Here is a 16,572-nt window from a genome sequence, read left to right as displayed (position 1 = left end):
TTTCTGGGCGCTGGGTATTTCACCTTTCCAGTGCTTCCTGCGCTGTTGCAGGATTGTTGGGTTGGGAAACAGAAGACCAGGAAATTTGAGCTCACATCTCTACCTGCAGTGAACAGTGTTACTCTTTGAGCCTTGATGTTTCCCTTTCATTTATGTTATTATTTCCACAAGGGTCCAGGTTCTTGTTCACAGTTTCCTTGCAAGCCATAATCATCTCAGAAAGCTTTTGGAGCTCACGTTCACTAAAAAAGCCTATAGAGAAGGACATCCTAAATAACACCATCACATATTTTGACAGGGCCAATTTAGGTTCAGAGAACTGTTGTTTTCTTGCTAAAGACTTATTTATGTATTTTTTGCAAATTCTTTTAACAGAACTTAGATGAAGTTAGATGAAAAAGGAATTCTTTTAAAATATTAAAATTTTTAAAAATATTTTAAAATATTTTAAAAGACTCACAAAAGAAAATTGCACATATAACTAAGGTAAGTATTTACATTCTTGGTAGTTTCTGAAGATAACATTAGCACAGATTTATGACAGAAGAAAAAATTGATCTAGACAGAGAATGCAGACAAAGTGTAATCATTATTGACATATTAATTTAAAATCTTTTTTTCTGTACAAATTACATAATCAAAATAATAATGCTATGCAGGGGAATTGGTGATCTTAATGACTCTTACAGCTGGTTAACTATCTTCATCCTGTTTACAGATTAAAATTATATACTTGTTTGTTTGAAAAAGCAAATGGAAAAAAATCTTTATTCTGAGAACTGTCAGTGTAGCCCTAAAATTACATGCTGTGTTTTCTAATACCTCCTAGAAATACTGACTTTTGAAACCGGTCACTTCTTCCCAGAACTGACCCGAGAGTCAAATCTAGCCTTGCATCCGAAGACTGAACAAACAGGCTTTGCATTCCTGCGTTCTTCTTAGGGACAGCAAAATTGATTTTGTAGAGCCATTGCTGAAGCAGTAAAAATGCAGGTTATTATAATAATGATCGCTCATTACGCTAAATTCCTATTTACAGGTTAAATGGAACCCCTGTGTGGAGATAATTTTTCTAGCACAATTGTAAAGGCTTGCAGCCCCCTTTTACTTCCTCCTGCCCATTTTGGTGGATTCTGCTGGACAGAAGAACCACAGCAGGGTTTAGTGCTCCTCTTCTGGAGGTGGAGATTGGACTCCTCACCTGCAGCAACTGTCCCTGGGGTTCTACTCTTGCCTCCAGCTCTGAGTCACTGGGCCTGGGAAATTAAGTGACTTCTCCTCACATTCCAGCTTTCTGTATAGAAAGGATGCAAATATTCGCTTTTGTCAAGTAGCTGGGAGTCCTGACAGCAGGTAACTAAGTAACTCTTACAGGCTGTTATGGGAGAAGCCCTGATGGCTCATGGCGCCAGGCGCTTCGGCCTGCAGAGCATTCTGCCTGTCCTGTTTGTGGCTTATCCCCACACCGTGTGCCTGCCGGGGAACCATCCCCCAGAGAAAGGGTTAGGCACAATGGCTAGAAGAGTAAACCTAAGTGAGTTTTGTTACCCGTAGTCTGGAGATAACCCAGCCAGTGAAGACCCTCTCCTACTCCCAGGGCAGGAGAGGGTGAGGAACCCTGGGAAGATGCTTCTTTTCCACATGGATTCCTCAGAGGTGACCTTGCACCTCACGCAGCCCCAATTTGGTGTGGTTTTTTTTGCCCCAGCACCTTTCTTTGACCAATTTCACCACTTGGCTCCTCTTCCCAGAAGCACGGCTCTGCGCTTCACTGATTTTTGGGAGGCGGGAACGGAGCCGGGGAGGGGGACACACTACCGCTTCTTCCAGGAACGCAGCTCTGGATGGCCGGTGTTCTCCTCAGGGCTCGCTGCCGCGGCCACCGGCCGCGGGCGTTGCGTGCCCAACACCCCTGAGCCCCCGGCACCGCACGGCTCGATGAGGGAGGGAGGGCGGGAGGGCGGCGCTGGCGAGACGCGGCGGCGCGGAGCGGTCTCGCCAGCACCGCCCTCCCGGGGCGACCTTTCCCCTCGCGACGCTCCCGACCAATGGGCGGCTTCGGCCCCGCCTGTTCCGCCGGCGTGTCCGCGTGCGAGGGGCCGCTCGTGCCTCTTCCTCTCAGGCGGGGGCCCGCGCAGCCCGGCTCCGCCAGCTGAGGTGAGGCGAGCCCGCCCGCTCTCTCCCTCCCCTCAGGCCTCACGTCGCTCCGCCGGGCCGGGCTGAACGGGGAGTGCGGTGGGGGAGCCGCCGGGCCTCCCGCTGATAGCGCGGGGCGGGGGCGGGTGTTTCTCCTCGGCCTTTTCGAGGCGGAGGCCCCGGTTCGGCCGCCGCGCTCTGCCGGGAGGAGACGGGGTGGGGGGTGTGCGGCGGGACCAGGGGTTGTCGCGGGGCCTTCAGCGTGCCCTACTCTGTGCTTTCAGATGCCCCCGAAAAAGGGAGGCGACGGGGTTAAAGCGCACCCGATCATCGGAAGGTTTGGGACGTCCCTGAAGATCGGGATCGTCGGGCTGCCAAACGTTGGGTAGGTGGTCAGGGGAGCGCGGGGCTGGGGCCGGCGGCGGGGCGGAGGAGCAGGCCGGGACGCCAGGCAGGCCGGGGATCCCCGCTCTCCCTGAGTTTGCTTCTGCTCCAGAGTGACCTGACGCAGTTTCTGGGTGAAGATAGGTGCCTGTAGATGTGTATACGAGCTGAGGGATACAACCTAAGTCTTTCTGCTCAGCGATAGACTTACACCTTTTGCTTGAACTACTTATAGGTGGAGCAATGTAAAACAACTGGCATGAGTGTGGTATGTACAAGTCTGGATAATAGGGAAGAATTAAAAGAAAAAAAAAGTCTTAGCAATTGCTGAGTTTTATAAAATATGACGTCGTTTGCGTTTCCTTACTTCCACTGTTGTGTATGTGTAATGCACGTTTTTATGCAAATACATATGCACACATGCATGTATATACAAATTCCTTTTTTTTTTTTTTTTTTTTTTTTGGAGAGGAGGATATGCACAGGAAGGGGTTAATGATACCATGAGTGTCATTAGCAGTGAAGAGGACTTCCATTCTTGAAACTTCTTCAGAGTTTGTAATGAAAAAAGTTGTGTAAGTTAGTTTGGGAGAGATGATGGAAGGTGAATCGTTGTTCTCCGTCATGCTTCTCATCTGTAGTTGTTATGGCTCCTCAAAGGAGCTATACTTAAGGCACTTAAAAAGGATGATGAATTACCTGGAGAATATCTGTGTGAAACTATTGGTATTAATTTGCGTATCATATTTACTAAAAGAAGTTCTCAGCATTCTCAAACTAAATCTTTAAAAAATTAGAGGAAAAGTCTTTGAGCGTGTCTCAGAGCCATAAGTACTGCTTTCTTGTCTTATCATTATCATTTATTTTGTATTTCAGGGTGTAGGTAAGTTGCACACTGGAAAGGAAATAATTAGGAGTAACATTGTATAACATGTCAATGGGGAAAAATAGCATTTGCAGTTATGTTATAATGTAACTTTCACAGAAAATTGTGACTCTTGAGCATGTTGGCTATATGCAGGGCAGCTTTCAGATTCTTTTTTTCCAGCAGCTGAGAAGTTATGTGAAACTAAACAAACAAACAAACAAACAAACAACACAACCCCCCCAAAAAAACCCTAGAACATTTATGGTAGAAGATTCAGGAGTTCATTAAGAACTTTCTCTTAGTAGTAACTCAAGAATTACTCTCTTTTGGTTTAACAAATGCCAACTAACAAAATAATTTGCTACTTGGTTTAAGAGAAAATGTTCTTTTTTCCCTGATACCACTTGCAGGGTTTTTCCATTGATATTTAACAAGGATGAAAAATGTTTGGTAAGGTAGAACTGTATCTTCATATGCACAAAAGATTGCTTGTAATTGATTAACTGATGTGGTTTGCTTTCTGTGCCCCTTTTTTCTCTTTTGATTGTTAATTTCTATTGCTTAGATACTGAAATTGTGTTAATACATAAATAAATCTGAAGAAACAATAGTTGTGGAAAGAGCTGGTGAGTCTTGGCAAAACTAGTTCACTCAGAATTAGTTGCAGGCATCCTTACTGGTTTCTCACTTTGTGCTTGAGGAAAATGAGTAGTGGCTAATAGAGCTGTGCTTTGCTTTTGACTTAAAATTTCTTTGCTAACTGACTGTTGCAATATAGTCACTTAGGGGGAATTTTCAAGGGCAGGGAAGAGAGGTAAACATCATCAGGTTTCAATGGGACACTCCGTATACATATTTGAAAGTGTCTTCTACTAGAATCAGGGCAACGATCACTGTTGTTGAAATAAAGGGAAAGTTCAGTATTGCGTTTGGGTTGGAGTAAGATGTGTTTCTATACAGCCCTTTTAAATGCTTCTAATTTGAACTTCTTTAAGAATGTGTGTATTTCATTTATAGGAAATCGACATTTTTCAATGTGTTAACAAAAAGTCAAGCGGCAGCAGAAAATTTTCCTTTCTGTACTATTGATCCAAATGAGAGTCGAGTACCTGTGCCAGATGACAGATTTGACTTCCTATGCCAGTATCACAAACCTCCAAGGTAACTCAAATTCTTAATATTTTTCTTCACTTAAGCAACTGAAATAGTATTACTGAACCCAAAGTTTTCACAGAAGTTTAATGCAACTAAAATGTCTTTAATTAAGTTTTTACTGACATCTGTTTTGGAATGTGAAATTATATATGTACCTACCTGGATTATACCTTCCTCCCCTCCCCTGCCCCCAGTATGACCTTCGTGGTATGCGAATGAGAAATCTAGGTCATTGCTAGTCATTGCTCAGCACCATTTGGTGCTTGGTGTTCCTGTCTTTGAAGACAGTGGCTCCCAGGTGACTTGGAGGATCTTCTGAAGAGATTTGGAAAACAAACAGTAGTGGGCATACCTGACGTGTCATGAGGTTGCTCATTTGTAAAATTTCCACCCTGTATTTTGTATCGTTCAGAATATTGTATATGCTGTAGGTAGCCAAACAAATATCTGTCAACATACCTGTGTCCTCAGTCTTTTGACAGTAAACTTTATGGGCAGCCTTTTTTCCCCTGACTCTTTCTCTCCTTTTTATAGGCTCTGCTGCTTGTTACTTGGGATAGTCCTACAATATGTCTCTTCTAATTGTTTCCTTATTCTAGGAGTGCATTAATTAATCACATCAATGGTTTGTGCTATTGACTCTTTCTGTAATCTGCTCTATATGTTCAGTGCGGGAACTTGATTTTTGCTTGAACAGCAAGACTTAAGGTGCTTTCAGAAAACAGAAACTTAGATGCTTGTGACTTGTTAATTTCAGTTTGCAGTTACTTGCAGAGATATCTTGAAAAAAATGAGTGTACATAAATCATAGGACAAATTAGCATGTATGCCTGTGCTTTTGTTCAACACTTGGGCCTCAGTTTTAGAGCCAGATCACAGCCACAATTAAAAAAGATTGATTAGTCACTGATCAAAAATGCATTTGTTAACTTAATTTTCAGGTCCAAACAAGTTGCTTCCGTCTGTAATTCCTGTGCACTTTTTACACACTGAAGAATGCATTAATATAGAGCTGTTTGTTTAGGTGGATTGTTATAATATGTTATCTTGTTTTTCCTGCTCAAGTGAGTATTAAGCATAGTTGCTACTGTATGGATCATAAAACAAAACTCTGCTGAATTTGAGACAAAACTTTCTGGCTGTTGATTGTGCGGACATAATGGTGTGGCTTTTAAGTTTTGTTGACAAATTTGTTTTAAATTGTAGTGTTATTGCTGCTTTGGCCACATCAGTAGTCTCTTTTTTTTCTCAGTTAGCTATGACTGGCTACTTCTAAATTAATAGTTGAAGTGACAAAGAGATTATTACCTCTCCCTTCATCCTGCCTTTGGCCATTTACCCTTACAAGGAGTGCTAAGATTGTAAATACCTGTATGCATGTTCTCCGACTCGCAAACTCTCTCTCTGGAAAAAATCACCCTTAAATATTAATGAAAATAGTATATTTACTGAATCTGTATTCAGTAAATATACTGAATTGGATAATAAGCTGGATATAAGTAATAAATCAGCTTTCATTTGAATGGTCTTTTGACTTTTTTAAGAGAGTATTTGTTACTTAAAATCAATGGATGTAGGGATTAGTGGGTAGTTATAGCTCCTGAGTTCACTTGTACTGCTTATATGATTTTAATATTTCACTATAACAGTAATAAAGTGGTGATAATTAGTGATAATTCAGTAGCACAGCAGACTGAGGTAACTCTTCTTGGGCTGTTTGTGCTTGTCTGTCTGAGACTAACTTAGGAAAAGGCGGCTATGGTCATGAAGATATACAACTGAATTGTAATTTAAATACCTTAATTTCTCTTGTATAGTCTTGATTTTGTTCTTCATCTTTATGTAATACGTTCTGAGTTAATTTTCTACTTGTTTGGATTAGTAGACGTAATCAATCTGTGCACGCAGAATGTTTTATAAACAGTGAGTTCTCTTTAATTTAGACTCTTGTCTAGCCTCAAGATTTTGTCTTTTAAAATCTAAAGCATTCAGGTTTTTTATTTCCCATATGTTACACTTAGTCATCACATAACTGCAGTCATTGTTGGGAGGTGAGAAAAAAAAAACGGGGGGAGTTTGTCTTAACTAAAATAATGTACGACAGGCCAAAGTGATCTTGCCTTGATGCCTGCCATGAGCGAGGAAAGGGAAGAGTGGGACTGGGCTGGGCTGGCAGTCGCTGTCTGTCATACTGAACTGGGATTGCTGCTGCTACAGAGAGATGGACTCTATTGCTGAGAATATTCCTAGTATGCGTTTGCGGCCGTTCTGCCATCAGGGCAAGAGTTAGGCTCTTCAGGTACTGTTTGTTGCTTGAAGATCCATTCCTATCTCCAAAAGAAGAAAGCATCAGCTTGGATGGGACTGGTGTGTAGTTATTTTCTAGCCTATGCTGAAAGCTGACTGGTATTACTTAATTGGAAATGTAAATGTTTGTAAATGAAATCATGTAGGCAACAATTTAGAGACTATTACGTAAAGGTAAATCTGTACTTAATATATGAAGGTACGCTGCCAGAACTTAAAACTTGTTTTTTTTTTTCTTTTTGCAGCAGTGGATGATGTATATGACTGTTTACAATAAATAAGCTCAGTGATATAGACTGTACAGGGAAGGTGGGCTCCAAGAACTTCCAGTAAAAACTGCTGTGTTGCTGCCAAATGAATTAGATGAGCAAATTTCCTTGAGCTTTAATGTTACCTATTCCTCGCTTTCTGGTGTGAATGAAATTGTGGATATTAAAAAAAGGAGAGATTTTAATGTATTAAAAATAATTCTGAATGCTTGTTATTTTAAGGTCTTAGTTTATATTCTGTTACTAACTTAATTTATGTATTTAAACTATTTGTTTGTTTGTTTTAAATTTTATACAATATTCAGTGAAAAATCCTGTTTGTTACATTGTGCCAACATGTAGCTTTTTAAGAAAGGAAAGACTGTTGGCTTTTTATTTTGTTGTCCTCCTACCCCTGTTCCCCCAACATGGGTACTTTCAGACAAAGTTTGACAGACTAATGATTGAATTAGTTCCAGTTTAGTAATTGGAAAGAGAATATTTTCTTTGGACTGATTAACTTCAGCTGGAACTAAAGCAGAAAGGTGTATTTCCCCCCCTCCCGCCATGAATCTTAAGCAGAGTATGAGATCTGCTAATTCTAAAGTGGAAAAGAGGTGTTCGTCATTGCAGCAGGTAGCTTCTGCCTTGAAAATTGGGACTTGAAAGCCAGAAACAGTCGATCTGTTAACTGCAGTTAATATTTTAACGGGACATTTTGTGTTTAGAAGTGATGGGTTTCTTATGCAAGAAAAGAACTGTGTGTGTAGCACATCTAAAGAAATTTTAGTGACTTAATAAAAGCCTTAATAAAGCTCTTCTCGTGCATTTTTTGTTCTAAATTTTATTAGGGTGCTGCTTAATCACCTTAAATCTAAAAATATTTTTTAGTGCAAGTATGTCAAACTGATGTCATTAGGACAAGTGATTTGTGTCATAACTGACAAGTATCTTGAAAGCCTCTGAGTATATATACCCACCAGGCTTAGCCCGTAAGGTCCTGCCTGCTACCACAGCTGTAGCGTACTGTGCCTGACCAGGAGATGAGTCTCAGTGGTGACACTTGATTCAAGCCTCAGAATGCTTTTGAGTGAGGGGGTGGAAGAAACTGCTATTTCCTCTTCTTTTTAAATTTTGTGCCCCAAGTAATCTCCTCACTGCAATGATTTGCATTCTTTCTTCTTAACTTTAAACTATATGATTAATATGATTAAGAAATACTCAGGTAGAAGTAGTGTAAGCCTAAGCTATGTTTTAACTGTAAATAGTTAAAACTGAAGGACTCTATTGGCTGATAGGAATCAAGCTGTGTGAAAACATTAATAAAAAAAGTGATTTTAAAGTCTATGTTTCTGCTTCCTCCTCTGGTTAAAATCAAATGGGATTATAAGCAGGAATGAGTAAAATGTAAGTAGTTTGTTTCATCCTTTCTCAAGTTATCGGTATTCATTTAATTCCTTGTTTGTTTGCACCTGTAAGCGGGTGTGTTGCCTTTGCACATATGTGTTCACAAAACACAGTGCTTAGTGCAACCACAAACATTTCTGTTAACTTAGACTGTTTTTAATCTATCTTGGACGGCCTTTTCAAGCTTAAATTTTAAAGCAATCCTGGTTTTCTCACAGGAGGATAATATGAAAGTGCAACTTTTCTAGTGCCCTCTTCAGCTCTAGCACTGTCCAGCGTACTCTGTCTGTTTTGTCAGCAAATTGCTTTGGTTTGTTCTGTTGCACTGTAGATTGTTAAAATTCATGCATTCAGATCTTTAGTGCTCAAGCGATGGTTACTGAACTAAATCTGAGTAACTTCCATTGTTGTCTAGGTCATGAAAGTCCTGTAATATTAAATAAAAGTTCTCTTGAACTTGTTGTAGGATAGCATACTCAGATACTTGATAAAGTTTTGAAGTCAAAATTATGTAATCAGTTGGTGGAAAGTGCTACTTAGAAACCAGATCAGTAGTGGGACTTTTTGAATGACATCATGTGGGACATACTTGAGGTTTAAAAAGAGCATTTATGTAAATGAAAACCACTGTAATTCCAGAGTCAAACACAAATAACTTGGCTGGATGCAACTCTGGCATATGAGCATCTGTAAGAGAATCCTACTTTTTACAAAAGACAACTGAAAATTGCCAAGTATATCCTGTTGTTGATGTGCTTCTTCCCTTGGTGTTGCTGAGTTTGCCTGTTCTTCAGTTAGTTCTGAGCCTATGTAAATCAACTTGGCTGTGATGCTTATTCTAGCATTGCAAATGAATAATTTGCCAGCAGTGAATGAAAGACCTTAAGTAGCGGTGACTTGAGCCATCTTTTCTGCCTGGTGGGAGAAGGCAAAATTTAATTAGTTGTATTTTGTTGGTGTAATAACTTACTGAATAGTTTGAGAATGCAGGCATTTGATATACACGGGATGCTGAGTATGTGTCTTAATCCACACTGAATCTTTTACCTTTCTATAATTCATGTAAGTGAAATTTAATTAGCAGATTTTTCACTTCTAGTTCATGTGCTATTAGGTTCAAGTCTTGTTTGTCAGTATCATGGAAAAAAATGCTATTAATGAAACTGTTCTTGCATAGAAATGACCAGGATTCATCTGCAGTACCTAGTCCTTCAGAAGCAGATTCCTTTAATTACCCTGTGAAGTATTTTGCTTACATTGGTCAAAACTGCTTGCAAGATTGACTGCAGAAGCTGTAATAGGAGTACAGTCTCCTGGAAGAGAGAGAGAGAGACTGTGAACTGTTCTTTTTTGTTTGGAAATGGGCCAAAAATAGTGGTGAGGACAGATAGTTGAATGGCTTTCTAAGAAGTTGTCACAATATACATGTTCTCCTTCTATGTTGCTACTTTTACGTCAGGTCATTTGTGAACTCTTAATGGATGACCCCTAGTTAAGTTATATGAATTTTTGGGAAGGAAGAAGAGTTTCCCTTTTCTAACAGATTTCAAATAACAGCTTTTAAAGGCAGAAGAGCCTGTGCTGGAACCAGGAGATGAATAGCACATTTGGCTTTACCGAAGAGAAAAGGGGAGCTGGACATTTTACCCTAATACTGAAGAATCTGGCTTTTTTGGTATGTAGGACCTAGGATCAGGTAGAGTTTGAGCTGAGAGAAATTTCTTGAACTATTCAAGAAATGAATAAAAAGTGACTGCGTTATGAGAATTATCAACCAGGCTTACTGGAAAATTGCTGCATTTTGAACTTAGTTGAAGCTGTCCTGTGGCTTTCCAGGGTCTTCTGGTGGATGTGAGATTTCGGTAAACTGTAGTAAACGCTGCAGAGAAATTATTGGGGTATTGGTTTCATTGGAGAAGAGAGATTGTGGAAACCTAGAAGAATAAAAACCCAGGGAGAGAAACAGCATTTTGGTTATGATGTTTCAATCTAAGTCAAAGCTTCAGGTGTATGCTGCCTGCGAGGTTTCTCAACTAAACAATTACTTATGGAAACTTGAGAAATAAATGTATGCCTCTTTGCCTCAAATTTTGGAAAAAAAATAGATGCACAACAAATTGCAGATACTGTATGTGTGTTCATTTTAACAGAAAAAAGGTAACTGGTTGCATCGTACTGTTCAGTACTACTGTACTGAACAAACAGGTCAGGTAAAGAAACTCCTCTTGCCTGTTTAAATAACTGTTTTGGACAGAAGTTTGAAACAAAGTTGGTGAGAAATAGGCCTCCTCTCCTGCAAAATGCATAACCCCATGGATGCATAAGTCTCTTATTCCTGAATAAATACCCTAACCACTGGACCACAAAACTGTACTGTCTTTGGCCCAGTGAGTCTTGTGCTCTTTGTTGCACAGTAACTCATACAGTGAAGTGGTATGCTAACACAGAACCACTGTTGCTGTATTCCTAAGTGAGGTAAAAGATCCTTGCTCAAGGATTATACCTACACTTAAAATATAGCGATACTTCTGGATTTGGTAGTGTTTCATATTATAAATTCCTGTGACATGCTTTATGGTAGGTTGGTGTTGCACTGATTTGTACAAATGATCAGTTGATGCCACCTGTTCCTGATGATCATTTGAGGCTCAGTGACATTATGCTAATGCTGACTAATGAATCTTAAGAAATGGAAATTAATCTGTTTAGAGGAGGGGGAGAAAAAAAAGAACAATCCAGTTAAGTCTTCTACATTTAAAAGAACTAAAGCACAGTCGAGGTATATGGTACTTTTCCCCCATTCTTTGCAGTGTTTTCTGTTTATTTAGTTTCATAATGTTTACTCTTTGTCCTTCAGAGCATAGGCAAGTGTGACTAGTTTATGCCTTTTTCTGCTTTTCTCTGTATTCATCTTTCTATGATGAAATAGAGATTTAGCCTTAGGAAAGGGGCTGCCAAGAATGGGGATGGTTTTATTTTGCTTGGAATGTTAGCTTTGTGATACCCAAGGTGAAGGTGAGAAAACATCCTGGAAACCCGGATACTGGGTCTTCAAAGGTCTCTTGCTCGTATTAGTCAATTGTGAAATAAATGTGCTGGCGTTTTCTTTCCATTGTCTAGCAAATGAGGTTGATTCTGGTGATAGAGAGGTCCATCTGCATATGAAGGTATCTCTCTTGCTCTAATGTGGCATCTTTGTAGTGAAAGTGTGAATTCTTCTGATGGCTGGCCAGGAAGCTAATCCTACCAAAATGATGAGAGGGGAGCATAGAAGGAGAACATTTCTAACACCACCCTTGTTTTTCTTAAAACACAGTTTAAAATGACAGTGGAGAAGTGCTTTGGAGTGGCATTTTTCTAACTTGCTGTTGACTTAAGTTTTGTGTCAAAAAGCCAGGAATTATAACAATTCTGACCGGGAAGTTGCTGCTGTTTCTTCTGAGGTGTGTATTAGCTCTGTGGTTCTGTCAGACAAAAGGGGTTATTGGGTTAATGCATTAATAGTTATTGGTTTCTGTCTTCAGAATGTGCATTACTCTTGGTAGTGTGTTAAACTTAAGGATTTGCTGTTTCTGTTTGAGTTTGTGTACTGGTAGTTAAAAAGATAGTTTGCGAAGAAGACCATAGTGGGACAAAAATGTGACATTTTCAAAGTTTGTTTACTTCAGAATGTACTTACATTCATGTCCTTTCTACTGCATTCAACAGCATTAACTTGCAGTAGACAACATCTGTCTGCCCAAGGATGGGCACTGCTTTTCATGGGCCTAGGAAGCTTAAAGCTAAAAGTCAACATATTGTGTAACCTGAATTCAAGTAACTCATGTTACGTTGTAAATATTTTCTTGTGTAATTTTTTAAACTCGCCCTTCTGGGTATTGTGTTCTATTCATGCTTGTTTCTAAGTGCATCACAAAGGTATTAATGACATGAAAAATGTCATTAAGTTCCTAATTTATTACACCTGATAGGTTCAGTGATACTTTGAACTTCACCTTGGTAAAGAAAAAGATTTTGTATTGTGAAATTAGTTTACTTGAAAGAAATAATTTTTCTTGGAAAGTGTTACAGGAAGATTGAAAACAAAACTGGGGTAAGATCTTTTGCTCTTATGTCACCACACTTCCAGAAATGTTGATGTTGCATACTAAGACAGTCTCTAATGGATCGTCTCTTCCAAAATTAGGGAGTTCATTTCAAGTGAGGCAGCATATCTGCTAATATTAAACTATGTGTTATGTTATTTGCAGTCAAATGGAAGTGGGATAGCACTAAAAAAAAAGTTGGAAACTTGTTTTGTTCTACCTAAGCCCATTGCTCTGAGCAGAGACTATGATCTGTAGATTTCCATAACTACAGCTTTTTCTGTCTGGCCGTAGCTGCCACACCAGGCATCAGGATAAGAAGAAAAGGGTGGTTTTCTGATGCTAGTGGAGTTTGCAGCAGTCATGCTGTCAAATATTTCAATATTTGAAAAACCAAATATATTTATCACCAAGCTGTCACACTAATAAAAATAAAGCTTAGTTTGGGATGTGGACAGTAAAGACTTCAGAAGCGTAACGCTGTTCAGAGAAGGTTTCTGTGTAGGGTTGGCTAGGAGGTCACTGGCTAGGTCATCCCCAGCACTCACTCACACCTATGTGGTTGCTTCCATCTGTGAGCAGCACTGCAATGGTAGGTCTTTGGAAATGACATCTTAAGGTAGACCACAGAATTTATATCTTTAGATTTGAATCTCATGTTGAAGAACACTCACTATAAAAGAAGGCTTTTCACCACTTTACAAATTGGCACTCTATGCTCATGCAGACTTCATAGCGTAAGTCACACCCTTCTCATCGTTGTTACTAAAGCTATGGATTTGGGTGTTTTCCATTATACTTACTGTCAGTAAAATAGTGAACTGTTGTATTAATCTTAGCATAACGCTAATGAATATAATGGTGATAATTTAAAGTGTTTGATGGAAATTAAGTGGTGTTCCAGTTACTTATTTTGAAGTCATTGAGTTGGAGATCTTGATGACTATGGTGTGTGCTTTCTGTATTTTTGCAAGTGAGGAATTTGCAGCATTTCAGCATGGTTCTGTCTCTGCCACTGTGTATGATGGTGGTGTCATTTGCATAGACCGTATGAAGGTGCTTTTAGTCAACACCTTATCGCAAAGTTTTACGGTTTTTTTTTCCCTGACTCAGCTGGATTTTGAGAAGTAATTTGGTTTAGAATGTATCTGAAAAGATTAATGCCCATTAAGTTATTTGCTCATTTTAAAATAACTTGAGAATCTGCAGAGATAAAAGGCTTGCAGTTTATAAATTGCCATATGCATTTCCCATAGCTCTAAAAGCTTTTTTCCCATTTTTTGTAAGCTAATTTGAACTTCACAACTATTCTGTTGTTTCTGTATAAAATGTCATGTAGACATGTCTGCTTACCCATTGCTGTTAACTATGGTGGAAAACATCACAGCTGTTTATATTATAATGCTAGCTTCATCTTGTTTTCTGCTTTCTTTCAAATTGTTTGCATGACCCTGACCACTGCTAGTTTTTAATACCACTGTATTAAAAAAATGCCCTTCTTTTCTGTGAAAGTTGTTTAACTTACTGAACTAAACAATAACCTTAGAGGTGTGCAGTAGCAGAGTGCAATGGCCATTTATGTGTCTTATCCCTTTGGTACTATGAAAACTGCTCGTTACAGATAGCTGCCTTCATGCCTCAGTGTTCCAGGCCTGGTTGATTATTCGTATAGTTGTCAGTAAGATTCCACACTTAGAAACTAGTTTACTTCATTTTATGTGAATAATGACAGAGAAGTTAAAGAATGGTTGATGTTTTACATGGGAGGGGGGGAATCTTGTCTTTTATACGTTGCACGTTAAATAAGGAAGAGAGCTACTGTCATGTAGAACTTGTTCTACAAAAAAGAAATGTCAGATTTTCATGTTCTGAATTTATTTCTGTGCTAAAAGTTTTGGCTAATGTGCTTCAGTATTGAAACTGTTAACTTTTATATTTCAGCAAAATTCCAGCCTTTCTGAATGTGGTGGATATTGCTGGCCTTGTGAAAGGAGCCCACACTGGCCAAGGCTTAGGAAATTCCTTCTTGTCTCATATTAACGCCTGTGATGGGATCTTTCATCTGATGCGTATGTAAACTTATTTATATGTTCTCTCTATAGCTTGAGGACAGCATTGTTGTACTCTAATTAAGAACTGTAGAACAAATATCCATTACAATTTTAACTTTTACCATTCAATTCAAAGTTATCAGGTTTTGGGCTTTCCAGCCAAGAAAATCCCCATCCTCTGCTATAACGGGCATGTCTGTCTTTACTGGCATTGTGCTGAACACTTAAAAAGGAACTGGGTTTTTGGAAGTCTGCAGTAATGGTTTGTTGTTGTCTTTTGCCAGCAGTGCATGGCAGTTGAGTTGTTTAGTTTTATAAAGGAGGATAATAAAAGGCTGAAATGGAAGTAGAAAATGAAAATATGGAGTTAGTAGCTGACTCTGGGATTCAGTTCCTCACAGGGCAAGCCTCACTCCTTTCCTTTTCCTGATTTCTGTGTGACTTATATTGAGTCTTGAACGCACACCCTGCTCCCATTTCTGTGAATTCTGAACATTTTTCAGTTAGTCCAAGGGCTTTGATTCCCTCTTTCATCACCTATTACCACAATACAGAATTGGCCTTCAGAGTCATATTAACAGTACTTACAAACTTGGCACTTAAAAGCTTGTTGAAAGCGTATATTGGTTTGCAATACACTTTGAGTGTTGAAAAAGCCTTCTGGTCTGAAAAGATTGAGCTTAATAATGTTTGTGTAGATTTGAGGAAACTGGACCCCTTTGTGCTGTCTTTTGGTTGGCCATTATTATGCAGTGAGTGATGAAATAATAGAACAAAATAAACAAAAAAACAGAAATACTTTTTATTTGGTGATTGGAGCAAAGATTTTTTTTGTGGGCAGGGTGTTTCTAAAACAAAACCCAAAGGCATGGAATATCACTATCTTACAGTACTGATTTAGATGCTTGGAACCCTTGCTCCCATGAGCTTGTTTTTTGAAGCATATTTATACAGAGCAGTGAACTGATGTGCCTCTACCATCTGCATGCTTGGTGAATAGGTAAGTATGCTACCTCAGTCAAATGCAATTTATTATGCCTCAAGAATACTTAGACACTGATTTGGTGCAGAGTGCCGGTACTGTGTTTTCCATCAAGGGAGACAAACTTTGTGGGGAAAGGTATTGCGTTCTTAGGCTTACACTGCTGAAAAACAGGACGTGCTTTTGGTAACGTTGGCTGCTTTTAAGGTCTTCTAGACCTGAAAGCCACCTATAACTGTTCTTGCGTGTGTGGAGCTTTACTTCTCTTTTGAAAACTTGGCCTTATTTATATTTTGTACCTAGTACTACTATTTTCTGTTCGAGTCATTTGATGCATACTTTAAGTAGAATAGAAAACTATGGGTTATTGGTTGTAGCTAAGCAGTTAATAGTATTTAAGACATTTTGAAAAGGCGAGGCCAGATCCTTACTGGGTAGAGTGAAGTCTTTTGAACTTGTGCATCGTTTTAGGAACTAGTTAGGTATGTGAAGGCTGTACTAATACATCAGTATATTTTAAATATTTGTAACTACCCAAGAACCATTGCTACAGTATCCCTAGGAAAAAGGGGGGGATCACTTTCCCCAAATCCATTGCTATCCTGGGATTGCAATTACTGTTTTGCCTGGTGTCAATTGAGAACAAGTGATAAACTCTTTATACTTGCTCTATTTTGATATTTGTATCATAAATGCTTGTTAAGGAACAGATTGATACAACAGCCAGTGGAGAAGATGCTTTTTAATCTATATGTTGAATAATCCTAAGCATTTGTTTTAGGTAGCTATTATAAGGGTTAACACCATTTGTATTTTTCTTTGGGGATTGAAAGGGGAATGAGACTGTTGTTGTGGGTTTTTAAACTATTTGGATACTTATTTTGTATTAACATCTATTTCTTCTAATCTAGTCTTGCATTTACTTGTTATACGTTTCATTTTTTTTCAT

At 39.1% G+C, this 16,572-nt stretch overlaps 1 protein-coding gene across 2 annotated transcripts in view; it reads left to right on the top strand.

Moving 5' to 3' along the window:
* Nucleotides 1-2,047: 2,047 nt before the first annotated feature.
* OLA1 (Obg like ATPase 1) overlaps nucleotides 2,048-16,572 on the top strand; it is a 104,738-nt gene continuing 90,213 nt past the window's right edge. Inside the window, exons 1-4 of one of the 2 annotated variants that reach the window (XM_075153263.1) lie at nucleotides 2,048-2,157; nucleotides 2,421-2,521; nucleotides 4,406-4,549; nucleotides 14,532-14,659. In XM_075153263.1, coding sequence (XP_075009364.1) covers nucleotides 2,421-2,521; nucleotides 4,406-4,549; nucleotides 14,532-14,659 — 373 coding nt within the window. In that variant the 5' untranslated portion in view covers nucleotides 2,048-2,157. The remainder of the gene's footprint in view (nucleotides 2,158-2,420; nucleotides 2,522-4,405; nucleotides 4,550-14,531; nucleotides 14,660-16,572) is intronic. The other variant, XM_075153264.1, reaches the window with a different exon arrangement.

The sequence above is a fragment of the Calonectris borealis genome, chromosome 6, assembly GCF_964195595.1.
Source record: "Calonectris borealis chromosome 6, bCalBor7.hap1.2, whole genome shotgun sequence".
NCBI classification, from domain to species: domain Eukaryota; kingdom Metazoa; phylum Chordata; class Aves; order Procellariiformes; family Procellariidae; genus Calonectris; species Calonectris borealis.
This window is presented reverse-complemented; position numbering and strand designations above follow the sequence as displayed.